General features: G+C 36.0%; 1 protein-coding gene across 1 annotated transcript in view; it reads right to left on the reverse strand.

Moving 5' to 3' along the window:
* FAF1 (Fas associated factor 1) overlaps positions 1-12,618 on the reverse strand; it is a 354,542-nt gene that overhangs the window by 296,639 nt on the left and 45,285 nt on the right. The window contains exon 3 of the mRNA XM_079776926.1: positions 2,903-2,949. Within this exon, the coding sequence (XP_079633052.1) occupies positions 2,903-2,949 (47 nt within the window). The remainder of the gene's footprint in view (positions 1-2,902; positions 2,950-12,618) is intronic.

Genomic DNA, 12,618 nt, shown 5'->3' on the forward strand with positions numbered 1-12,618 from the left:
TTTATGACTGACTAAATGAATGATTTACATTTGTGACTGCATAAGTTACACACTTTATAAATATGTTTTATTAGAAACATATTGTCTAGTGAAATAAGCCTTGGAGGGTGAGGCAGAAGACTTGCTTATATTCCTGACTCCATCAACATCAGGCTGTATCATCTGGGCCAGGTCACTTCATGCCTTATTCTTTCTACCTGTAAAATGAGGGATAATAATCTGCCTTTACTTGCTTACAACTAAAATAATAACTGTAAAAACAAAGCTGTGGGAGAAAGGTGTTATATACATGTATTAAATTTCAACTTTTTTACCCAATGTAAAAAAATCTTAACACAGAAGTTGTGACATGACTGGCTTAGGACAGAGTGGTATAAAAGAAAGAGTATGGCTTTTAAAAGATAACAATCCAGACTTCACTACCTACTACACTTGTGACCTTGAATGAGTTTATGTACACCCTCTAACCTTGAGTTTCCTCATCTATGCTAAACGAATACATTTATCTCTTAACGTTTGTAATGGTACTGTATTAAATAAGGAAAAATATGTCAATTATCTAGCACAATAAATTAAACATTAAAAAAAAATGTTGTTGCCCAGCCGGCTTGGCTTAGTGGTTGAGCATCGACCTATGAACCAGGAGGTCACGGTTCGATTCCCAGTCAGGGTACATACCAGGGTTGCGGGCTCAATCCCTAGTGTGGGGCGTACAGGAGGCAGCCGATCAATGATTCTCTCTCATCATTGATGTTTTTTATCTCTCTCTCCCTCTCCCTTCCTCTCTTGAAATCAATAAAAAATTATTTTCTTAAAAAAGTTGTTTCTTTGCCCGTAAACTTTACGGATACATTAAAAACCATATTCCCACTTTTAAATTCACACAAATATCTGATTACAAAAAAAATTTATAAAGCAGAGGGATTGGGCTCTTCTCCCTCCAAACATAATTCTTTTTTTGTTTGTTTGTTTAAACTCTTTTTAGTAACTCTCTCTGTTAATGTATAAACTGACAAATTATGATTCACTTGTATTCACAGACTACACTCAACTTTACTATAAATATCAAACATACAATACAAATATCCTTTTAACTGCCAACATATACCATTCCTAGCACTGTCTTCTACTTTCAGTATTAAACCTATGAGTAAGTGCAAAGAGCCCTCTTTCATTTTCCATACAGAATAATTTTCAGTTATATCGAATCCACGGTGGTTTCAAAGCTGAAGAAGAAAAGTTAGTAGGAAGGAAAATAGTTGAAGACTGTAACTAGACACAACTGACTTTCTTCTGTGGACATCATTAATTCCTTTCATTTTACAAGCAAACAAAAACAACCCACACTGATGAAAGTTATAGCCCAAATATCATAGTAACCAATTACATAGTAATCAATTCACTTATAAATCTCTAGTTATAAAATATATTAAGCAAAAAGTATCACCGGCAACAAGGGAGATGGGATGTTTCCAGGGATAAGGGAATTTCTATAGTTCGTTCATCCATAGCAAATACCATTAAATGTAAGATATATCCAGTATGTACTCAGAACCCAGCAGCTGAATCCACAAGGGCTTAGCAAGCAAAAATTTTGGCACAAAAAACAAAATAATATTTACTCAAGAATAAAACTGGAGCATATTTTGCAGTCTAAAACTTTCTAAACCAAGAAGAAAAAAAGATCATGAAGGAGGCTCCTATAATCATCTGGTTTGCTTTCTAGACAAGGTTAGGATTAAATGCTTTTGAAGCAAAAAAAAAAAGATCAAACAAAAAATTAAGCACAGGCTTTGGAAATGAGCTATGTTTACTCTGGATGAAACTCTGACAGTTTTTAAAAACGGGTAAAGGATAGATCCATTTATCATTGCTTTCACCTAAAAACCATTAATCAAAAGGTGATACAGGTATCAAACAGAATTTTGCTTCCTTTCTAAATATACACAGTTTCCTATAAGTATAGTACGTTTTGCTGCTCCTTGTGAATTTTTTTATGTTTTTGCAACAGCACTTTTCTTCCTCTCCAAAACAACCTCATTTCTAGTCTGCTGTTTCTGTTTGCCTCATCTGCACTTAGCAGATCACGCTTCAGTGACTTAGAAATCCCAGCCACCAAAATTCAAGCCAAAGTTTGAATTGAGAAAAGGGAGGAGGGGATGTCAAGCAATTAAACTACATTTGGAAGGGGGAATGGTTTTACCTCCTATGACTTTATAGAGTGCTCTTTTAATCTAAAACTAGAGTCTCCAATTTTAAGGAGAGAAAAGTTATGAGTGTATTTTTAATTTAAAAAGTTATTTTGTAGCAATTATAGATCTCTTGGCATCATCTTCCAATTTTACCTTCTGGCGCTGACACAAAACCACGAAGACCATTCCACATGTCAATGCTGGATTCTTCAGGTAAAGAAGTTCAGTGCTCTGGGAAGTTTCATTTTTAGGACTTACTGAAATTATGTCAAGTTATCATGTGCTTAATTTAGAAACCAAAAGAAAGAAAGAAAAGAATGTAGTGAAGTTGGAGATAAAGCCTGTATAGGTAGGTGATAGCCATGCTCTGACACTATTGAACCATGTATTGTTTTCTCACTACCAATGGTTTAAAGGATTTGGTTCCTTCATCTTATAATTAGGCGATGATCTTGAAAAGCTTTCTCAAAAAAAAAATAAAACCACCTTTAAAAATATCACACAATCTGAAATAACATTATATGGTTGAAAGTTGAGACTTTAGCAAATATAACTAACAAGAAATATCTGAAAGAATAGTAACTATATTAAAATGAACTTATACACCAAAGGTGAAATGCTCTACCAAAAAGTGAAACCAAAAAATTAACAAATGTCTCCTTTTTGCTTTGCTAAATTCCCATCTTACCTTTAAACACCTTATAACATACCTTTGTAGAATGCCATTTTCCTGGGGTATTACACCATTGATAGCTGCCTGCAAACAGAAAACAGAGAAGGCCATTTAAAGAAACAAAAAATTGTTCACAGGTAGGTCGCAGTGGGGTGGTGAACATTTTAAGAGAAATATATTTTGAAAAGTCTAAAGAAAATAGTAAATGTTTCCTTAATGATACAAAATATTATCTATGAATTTTTTCTCTCTTTCTCTATAATAAAACCTTATTTTAGAAAAAATTTAAAACATGTGTTTGGTATAATAATACCCCCAAATTTTGAGTTAAAAAAAAGCTTAATTCCACAGTCCTCATTCAAGTAATACACCCACAAAACCAATGCTTAAGGATGTCAAAATAAGTAAACTCAGTACCTTTATGTAATTTTTTAAATATTATTTTCTTCCTCAGGGTGAAAAGAACAAGATATAAAATCACAAATGAAAAGTTCCAATAAGAATTTTTAAAATTAGCTCAGGAATTAATTCATTCTTTCATGTTATAATCATGTGGGTTTTTTTAAAGAACATTTAAAAGGGGCCCAACTTGTGTGGCTCAAGGTTTGAACGTCAATCCAAGAACAGGAGGTCACAGTTTGATTCCCTGTCAGGGCACATGTCTGGGTGTGGGCTCGATCCCCAGTGGGGGGCGTGTAGGAGGCAGCCAATCAATGATTCTCACTCATCATTAATGTTTCTATCTCTCCCTCCCTCTCCCTTCCTCTCTGAGATATATATATATATATATATTTTTTTTTTAAGAACATTTAAAAGGGAAAAGCATAGGGGCAAAAGTTCTTTGATAAACACAACACCGTGATTTTATCAGATCACAAAAGGAGGCAGGAGCACCACTGGGGAAGTTTCCTTATATAAAACACTAGAGGCCCGGTGCATGAAAATTCATGCACTTGAGGGGGGTCCCTCAGCCCAGCCTGCCCGCTCTCACAGTCCGGGAGCCCTCAGGGGCAGGAGGCAACCCGGTGATCAGGGGAAGGCAATGCCCCCATCACACCTCTGCTGCTGCCACTGCTAGCAGTGCAAGCCTCAGCTGGCCCTGGTTACCTGAGCCTCGGGCAGCCCTGGGCAGCTGGGCAGCTGCCATCTGAGGCTTGCCTGCGCCTCGGGCTGGCCCTGGGCAGCTGGGGGGCTGAGGGGCTGGGGGACTCCAGAGGCAGGCGCGCGGAGCAGCCAGACCCACCTAGGGGCGGGCCCATCCATGCCACGCACCTGCCACCCTGGCAGGGCTGAGGGGACTAGGCACCGCCATCTTTGAGGACGTGGCAGCAATTAGCATATTTCCTCCATATTGGCCTGTGGGTGCTGCCATCTTTGTGAGGGTGTGGTGGTCAATTAGCATATTCCCTCTTTATTAGATAGGATTCCTAAAATTGGTCTCTAAGCTAACAAGTCACCAATTACTTACAACATTGCACAAAAGTGACATGATATGGAAGTTCTAAGCAAGCAGGCTGTTACATCCTAGATTGTGGGCAGTTCACTGCAGGGTAATAGAGAAGATTGTCGGGAGGAAAATAATGACCTATCCAATATCATCTTTGCATCATAACAACTTTTTCCCTCCCTTTCCCCATCTATGTACACATCAAAATGGAAAAGAAAAGAAGCTAACACTTCAATGTTTTATCAGCTACCTGGAAATCAACCACCAAAAGGAGTTTATGTATTTTGTAAAATATTAACTTGAATATTTGATAGAGGTGGGTCAAGTTTACAATGTTACAGTGTTGAATGGAAATAAAGTAGAGTATAAGATGCTTGCTATGAAGTTTGAAAGTTGTAATGCCCTACTGGCAAAAAAAAAAAAAAAAAGAAAAGAAACACCCACACAACACACACAAATAAAGAAATTCACAGATTAATATGTACAGCAGATGCCATAGCCCTGACAACTCTGGAGGCTCAATTACTCCTTTGAGTCGAATGCTAAAATCAGTTTTCAAAGCCACAAATTGAATGGAAGCATCTCTGCCTAGTGCCAGGTCAATTATCCCTTTTCTGTTGAGAGCAATAGTTCCACATACAATACCTACTTTGCTAAAAAATAGAAAATGGTAAGAGAATGTTCTATGGTATTGGAAAAGAAACAAAGTACCATAGTTTGGAGAGATTTTGTACAAATTTTCACTAGGGAATGCCAAGGTATAATGGAAAGAACACTAAGGATTTATAAAATTCAAAGTCTGAATCTAGACTCACCCATTTATTAATTTGATGACCTTAGTATATTCTACATTCACTGAGCCGAAGAGCCTCAGGTTCCTCATCTGTATAATGAGCTAATACTACAATCAAAATTTCATTCCTCAGAGACATCAAGTTCTTTTATTTCTTAATTAGAGCCTTTGAAAATACTTTATCTTTTGCAATGCGGTTTCCCCATTCTTTGTCTGCCTACATCTTAATAATCATAAGAGCTCTTGTTAAATATACTTTTTAATTTTTTTTCTTTGATCAACCCTCATTTAAGCAGGTTTACTCTCATAAAACCCTGTACTATTCCTTCATATAAATGCTAATTACTTATTTGGTGATTATTTGTTTTATGCCTGCCTTTCTCACTAGACTGTAAGTTCCATGATGGAAGAAATGATATCAACTTTGTTCACCTCTTAATCCCATTGGCTAACACAGTTTCAGCACATAAAAGACACTCAATGATTATTTGTTAAATGAATGATGCTAAGAGGCCAAAGAAGAGCTACGCAATCAAGAGTTGAGGAAGTCTCAGAGAAGCTTCCTGGATGAAACAACTAAATGTCTCAACTAAAATTAAAGGATAAATGGAAAGCAGTACTAGTGTTTGGCAGACATACGTTTTTATTTCTATTGAGCCAATTCCTGAGTGGAACTGTGGGATTGTATGGTAAGTGTGTGTTTAAGTTTATATAAAACTGTCAAACTGTTCCCAAAGTAGTTGTACCATTTTACATTCATATCAGCAATGTATGAGAGTTCCAGTCCTCCTAAATCCTCACCATCATTTGGTGTTGTTAGTCATTTTAATTTCAGCCATTTTAGTGTGTTTGAGTGGTTCTCTTTTTAAATATTGACTTTATTGATGATAAATTGATTCCATTTTAAGTGTAGAATTTTTTAAGTTTTAATAGATGCATGTACTCATCTCTACACTTCCCTGTAGTACCTTCCCTATCATTCCCCGCCAGCCCCAAGTAATCCTTAATCTGACTTGTTTAACTAGAGATTAAATTAATATTTTCTAGGCCTTAAAAACTAGTTCAATAAATGGCATGATATTCTGGATTTGAAGACTTTTTGCTATAAAGATGTTCTCTCCAGATTCATTTTCAAATTCAATATAATTTCAATTGTAATCCTGGCAGATTTGTTTGTGGGAATTGATAATCTGCATGTCATATGAATATGCAAAGATTCAAGAATAACCAAGATAATTTTGAAAGGAAAAAGTTTAAAGATTTACCCCACCAGATTATCAAGACTTTTTAAAATTTACCAGTACATTACATAAAACAAGGTAGTATTGAAGCAAGAATAAACAAGTAGAGCAATAGAACAGAATAAAGAATTCATAAACAGATCCATACATATAGGAATACTTGACTTATGACAAAGAATGGTTTTTTCAATAAGTAATAGTAAATCAAATGGATATCCATGAGAAAAAACAAAAAAATGTGAGCCTATCTCATACCACACACAAAAATCAACTCCAGATGAATTATAATCTAAAGGTAAAAAGCAAAGCTTTTTTTAAAAAATCTAGAAGAACATCTTCATTAGCTTAGGATAGACAGAGGTTTCTTTAAAAAAAAGAGGACTCAAAAAGCAAATCCAATTAAGGAAAAGATTAATAAGCTGAGCTATATTAAAATTAGTCATTCCTGCTCATTAAGAACCCCATTTAAAAGCAAAAAGGCAAACTACAGAATGGAAGAAGATCTTCACAACACATAGAGCAAACAAAGAACTCCTAAACAGAAACTATATAGAACCCTTGCAAATTAACAGCAAAAAGACATATAATCCAATAGAAAACTAAGCAAGAGATTTGAGTGGGTACTTAGAAAAGACCACAATCAAATGGCCATTACTAATCAGGGAAGTGTAAATTAAAACCACAATGAAATACCTCTATATGCCCAAGAGAATTAATAAAAATAAAAAGTCTGACAATATCCAGTACTGGCAAAGACATAGAACATCTGGAACTCTCATAATGTGCCAACAGTAATGTAATTGGTACAACAACTTTTACAAAAGATATAGTGGAGAAAAGTGGGGCAGGGAGGTATACTACTGCAAGAAGCTATATTCTAACATGAAGGTGAAAAATGGAACCAGGCTAGTCAGAAAAGTCTGTTGTTTGGTGGGACAGAATACATAAAAAAGACACTATTCTTAAACTATCTGTTCAATAAGTCGCACAATTTGGCTTTCCCAGTGTTAGCAACTGTGAAATACTAACATCTTGTGTTATAAACCATAACTTGATTCACTCTCAACTAAGCGGCCTCTCATTAGAGCCTAACCTCAAAGTGCTGACACCCATCTGCTGCTTTCCTCAACACATTCCACAATAGAAAACAGGCATGTACGCCAGGATAAGTAGGAAACTGAGACTGCTACTCAGGATTAAAGGCAGTCAAAGGCGTTGCCTTCCCAAAAGTCCATTCCTCTTTCAGAGCATTTTGTACTTCTGAGTGGAAACATCAGGAAACCAAGAATCTACCCACTCACCCTTCTCTTTTTTCCTATTCCACTTGTTTCTTCTAAATCTGGGCAGCTATACTTCATCCTGTAACTGAGCTGCCAATTATTGACAAACCAAGGGCCAGCATTTCAGTTGTTTAAATTTCATGAGCCAAACTGCTTTTGCAAGTGAGTAGAATAAGAAAAATATTGTTCCAAATTTTAAAAAAGCATTATTAGTAGCTTGAAAGAAATTGTGAGGTAACAGAAGTAATAGTTTGGTCATTAGATTCTGGCACGCACATACAATCAAACCTTGTGCCTTGCTATATCCCTTTTAGAGTCAGGTTGTTGGAAGATATCTTAATCCACATCACAGAGATCTAGATTAAACACTGTTTAGCCATCTCCCTCATCATCCCTAAGGTGTCATTTAAGCCACACATTTTTTAAAAAAGGTTGTTCTTATAAATTTTCTGTGACAATCATTAGATAAATGGCAGATTGACAACTTCAACAAACAGTACATCTTTTATAAAAACACTTCCAAGTTTTACCAACCTACATTTTATAATCTGAATAGAATATGTTACTAGTTTATCACATAGATAAGCTATTCTATATTGTGGCATCCCCCAGGGCTCAAAGTCTTATTTATCAGCTCCAATGGCTTCTTGCCTCACTTTAAAATAAAAAATAAATACACTTAAAATTGTACTAAAAACATAAAATGAAAATTTGAAAAAATGGGAATCTATCCCTGAATGGAAATACTATTAAAATGAGGCCAATTCCTCCCAAGTTACCTTATAAGAATAAAGAAATTCCAATAGTAAATACCAACATCTGATTGTAAGCTGAACAAAATAATTCTAAAACCTATCTGCAAGAAAGTCCAGTTGGAAAAATTAAGAAATATTTTATATAAATTAATCCCTATTATATTACTACATGATATAATAGAACAAATAACAAAAAAATACTATTACATAATGTAATAGAAAAATAACAACCCACTATATAATATAGTGTAATTTAAGGAAAAGAATTATATTATCATTAAAGTTTCTCAGGTATTTTTTCAAATTTTCAAGTACAACCAGTTCTCATCTTCAGTAACTACTAATTTGAATTTTGTGTTAATAATTCCTTGCTTTTTAAATAAATTTTAATAAAGTGATTGAATTGGGGGGAAAAGTCACAACTCTATGAAAAACCAATATATGCCTGCTTCCTTAAGAAAAATTATTTTCATAGTGTTAGGATTAAATGGAGGTCCATTAACATTTACTGAACACCTTATATATGTGAGCTATGCCTCTGAAAAAGTTCATAGTTTTATAGCAAAAAGGCATGAAAACAAATACTTAAAACAGAGTTCCAGCTCTGATCGGATGGCTCAGTTGGTTGGAGCACCATCCCATACACTGAAAGGTCACAAGATCAATTCCCAGTCAGGACACATACAGGAGGCAACTAATCCATTTTCTGTCTCCCTCCCTCCCTCTCTCCCCCTCTCAGAAATCAATGGACATATCCTCAGGTGAGGGTTAAAAAGAAATACCAAGCACATAGTTCCATAACAGCAATATGCAGAGAGCAAAGAAAAAGCACCTAATTTAGCCAATGAAGATGTTATGCAGGGACTTCCAGTAGGAACTTATACCTTAGAAGTTTAAATAAATAGTATGTCAGATAACGTGGCAAAGAGTAAAACAGCTAGGGTAATAAATATGAGGGCAAGCAGTTATGGCAAACTATAGCAGCTGCAATTTCGTTTTTTCAGTGTGGCTGGAGAGTAGGGTAGATGTGAGAAAGCATGTAAAGTGAGGGACAAGAAGTAGGCAGAAACTAGATCATATGAGGTACTTTATTTTTTTCATCTTATCAATGAAAAGAAACAATCTAACTAGATTTACAGCAGTAGAACAAGATCTAAAATAAGAAGGTTCAACAACACATGATAATAAATGAAAAAGATCCATGCTGATAGGCTAAATCCTGACACACATCCCCGCCTCGAAAATACATATAAATTGTCTAACTTTTATGTATTTTTTTCTCATTCATAGGTTTCAAAAATTTTAAGATACATGTAACCCAAAATAGTGTAAGAAAAAGTGATATATATGTAAGCATGTTTACACATAAGCATGGCAGAAAAATAAAGACTATAAGAAAATATACCAAAATGCCACACAAAAGTTGTAGTTAAGATTATAAGTGACTTTCTCCTTTGTTGCTTTTATGTAATTTTCAATTTTTCCAATAGTATCTATGTATTGTTCATGTATTAAGCAATTATATTTTTAAAATATAATTAATAATAGTAAACTCAGAAGAAACAGGCTAACCCTAGCTACATTTTACATTTGTTTCTTTGCCTTTAAGGCTTTAATAAAAAGGAAAATAAGGTTAAGAATTCTAGATCTTTGACTAGCACAGTAAAAATAGAGAAAACAATATTAAGTTATTTGAAATGCAACATTTTTAACTAGCCAGTCAATTAATATACAGACAAAAATACTTGGAGAGAATGAAAATCTAGATAGTAAAAGCTTTTTGAAAGGAAATAGTAAGGAAAGAAGAAAAAAACAGATATGGGGCACACAATTTTAAAGAAATCAATCATAAGCATGGCTTGAATAAAGTAATGATTCCAAAACTTCACTGTGACCATTAGTTTCTATTTCTAAATAAAAGAGAAGCAAAATTTCAAAATAATTCTAAATAAAAGAGAGACATTACCAACTCTCATCACATGACCTCTCCTGGCACCCTACCTATACCACACAGACAGACACAGAAATATTGAAAAGATAGACCAGAGAATTAAATTGCTCTAAAACTATTGCCTGAGAGCCTAAGTCCTATATATCTGAAAACAGTAAAAAGTATATAAACAGATCAGAGCAAAAATCTCAGGAAAAGAACTTTAAAAAGCACCATGGGCATGAATTTAAAGGGGCAGTGTAAGTGTTGCAGAAATTACCAGGTGACCAGAAAACACAACAGGCACTCAGAAGATTCAGGAAAAACTCTTTTATTTGCAGATGCACTAGTGTGGTGACTCAGGGGAGTCAGTCTCCAAAGCCTGAGCACCGAATGCAGGAATGTGGGGGGGGGGGGGGGGGGGGAGAGGCTTTCCCTTTTATCCCCTTAGTTTCTTTGTCTCCCAAATATGAATCAGGCTTCCACACTTTTCATGGGCTTTGCAGCCCCCATGGGTTGGAATGGGGGAAGTGAGATTACAACCAATTGCCCAGGCTAGCTTGCGCCAGCAGTTAATCTGTGGGGGCTTTTTATGTCCCCTGCAGATAAACAGGTTCTGCAAGGCTAACTAGGACACAAGCGGAAAGGGGATTGGGGCTAGCAAGCATATGCATCGGAATGCAGGTTGGGGGCGCTCAGGCTGCCTTCCCATAAGAAACACATAGAGAGAAAAGAAAGTGAAAAACTCCTGTTAGCAATGGAGTAGTAAAGGGGAGAAGAAGCAAACCAGGAAATGTTAGGGTCTTATAAGACGAACAAGCACTGCCAGTGTGGCTCAGTGGTTGAGTGTTGATCTATGAATCAGAAGGTCACAGTTCAATTCCTGGTCAGGGCATATGCCTGGTTTGAGGGCTTGATTCCCAATAGGACATGTGCAGGAGCCAGCTGATCAATGATTCTCTCTCATCATTAATGTTTCTCTCTCTCTCTCCCTCCCCTTCTCCCTTCCTCCCTCAAATCAATACAAATATGTTCTACACTAATAAAAGAGAAAGATGCAAATTGACCGTACCTCCGTGACACCCACCATGCAATCAGGAGTAGGCAAATTAACCCAACCAAGATGGCGGGTTAATTTGCATACACAGGCGTGGAGCAGCCGGGCTGGGTGGGACACCTGCTATGAGGAGGAGGGCGTGGGGGTGGGGGGGCGGAGGGAGCTACAGGAGTGGCGCTCGAGCAAGGAGCAAAGACTGCAAGCTCCCAGCCTGAGCGCCGCGAGCGAAGACGAGGCCTGGGAGCTTGCAGTCTTTGCTGGCAGCACTCAGGCCGGGAGTGAAGACTGCAGGTTCCCCGCCGGCCAGAGTGAAGACTCCGGCCGGAGCAAAGGCCTGGGTCCTGGGTGCCGGAGGAAAACCAGTGCCAGCAGCCAGGTGAAGGAAGGCCTATTCTTGCACGAATCTTTGTGCAATGAGCCTCTAGTTTTAAAATAAAAAACAAACAAGAACCATAAAGTTAAAGCACTCATTACTCCTCACTATCCTTTCACCTCCAAACCCACAAACACCAAAACAAACCAAAAAAAGTAGCTAAAGCATCTGAACTTAGCCAAACTGAAAGAACAGGGTGCCATTAAATAAAAATCTTGTAAATCACAGCATTACCATAAAAATGAAAATACCAACAAATGTATAAGAGCTATTGCTAAAAAAAAAATCAGGAAATGAAATTTCATACATATCGAGTGAGGAAAATTCCCTCCCAAAAATAACCAAGAAGCAGAAAAAAAAATACTGTAAATCAATACTCCAAACTGTATACTTAAATATACTTAAACATTTCAGGATTATTTTTTAAATAAAATATTTTTTTAAATTAGAGAATTCAAAAAATATGAATAACAACAATAACACAAAAGGCAGAAAGAAAGGAAAGAAGTTGGTACTAAGGAAAAAAGAAAAAGACAAAATTTTCTTTAAAATGAAAAATAAATTACAAGGTACCCAACAAAATTTAATTCAGGGGCATTGAAGAAAGGCAGGAAAACACCAAGAGAATGAAATTAACATGCTGAAAGAAGTAAAAAGTATCATAGAAGAAGTAGTAGAAGTGGAAGAGAGACAAAATAATATTCATACTGTCGAGAACTTGAAAACAAAAAACAAAGCAATGAAACAGAAACAAAATTTAAAACTATATTCTAAGAAAGCTTTCCAGAAATGCAAAGAGACATAAATCTATATACTGAAGAGCAAGTGTGTGTTTGAGAGAAACCCATGCTCCAAAGAGAAAGAAGTACTAGATGAG

Source organism: Cnephaeus nilssonii (genome assembly GCF_951640355.1).
Source record: "Cnephaeus nilssonii genome assembly, chromosome: 7".
In the NCBI taxonomy this organism is placed as follows: domain Eukaryota; kingdom Metazoa; phylum Chordata; class Mammalia; order Chiroptera; family Vespertilionidae; genus Cnephaeus; species Cnephaeus nilssonii.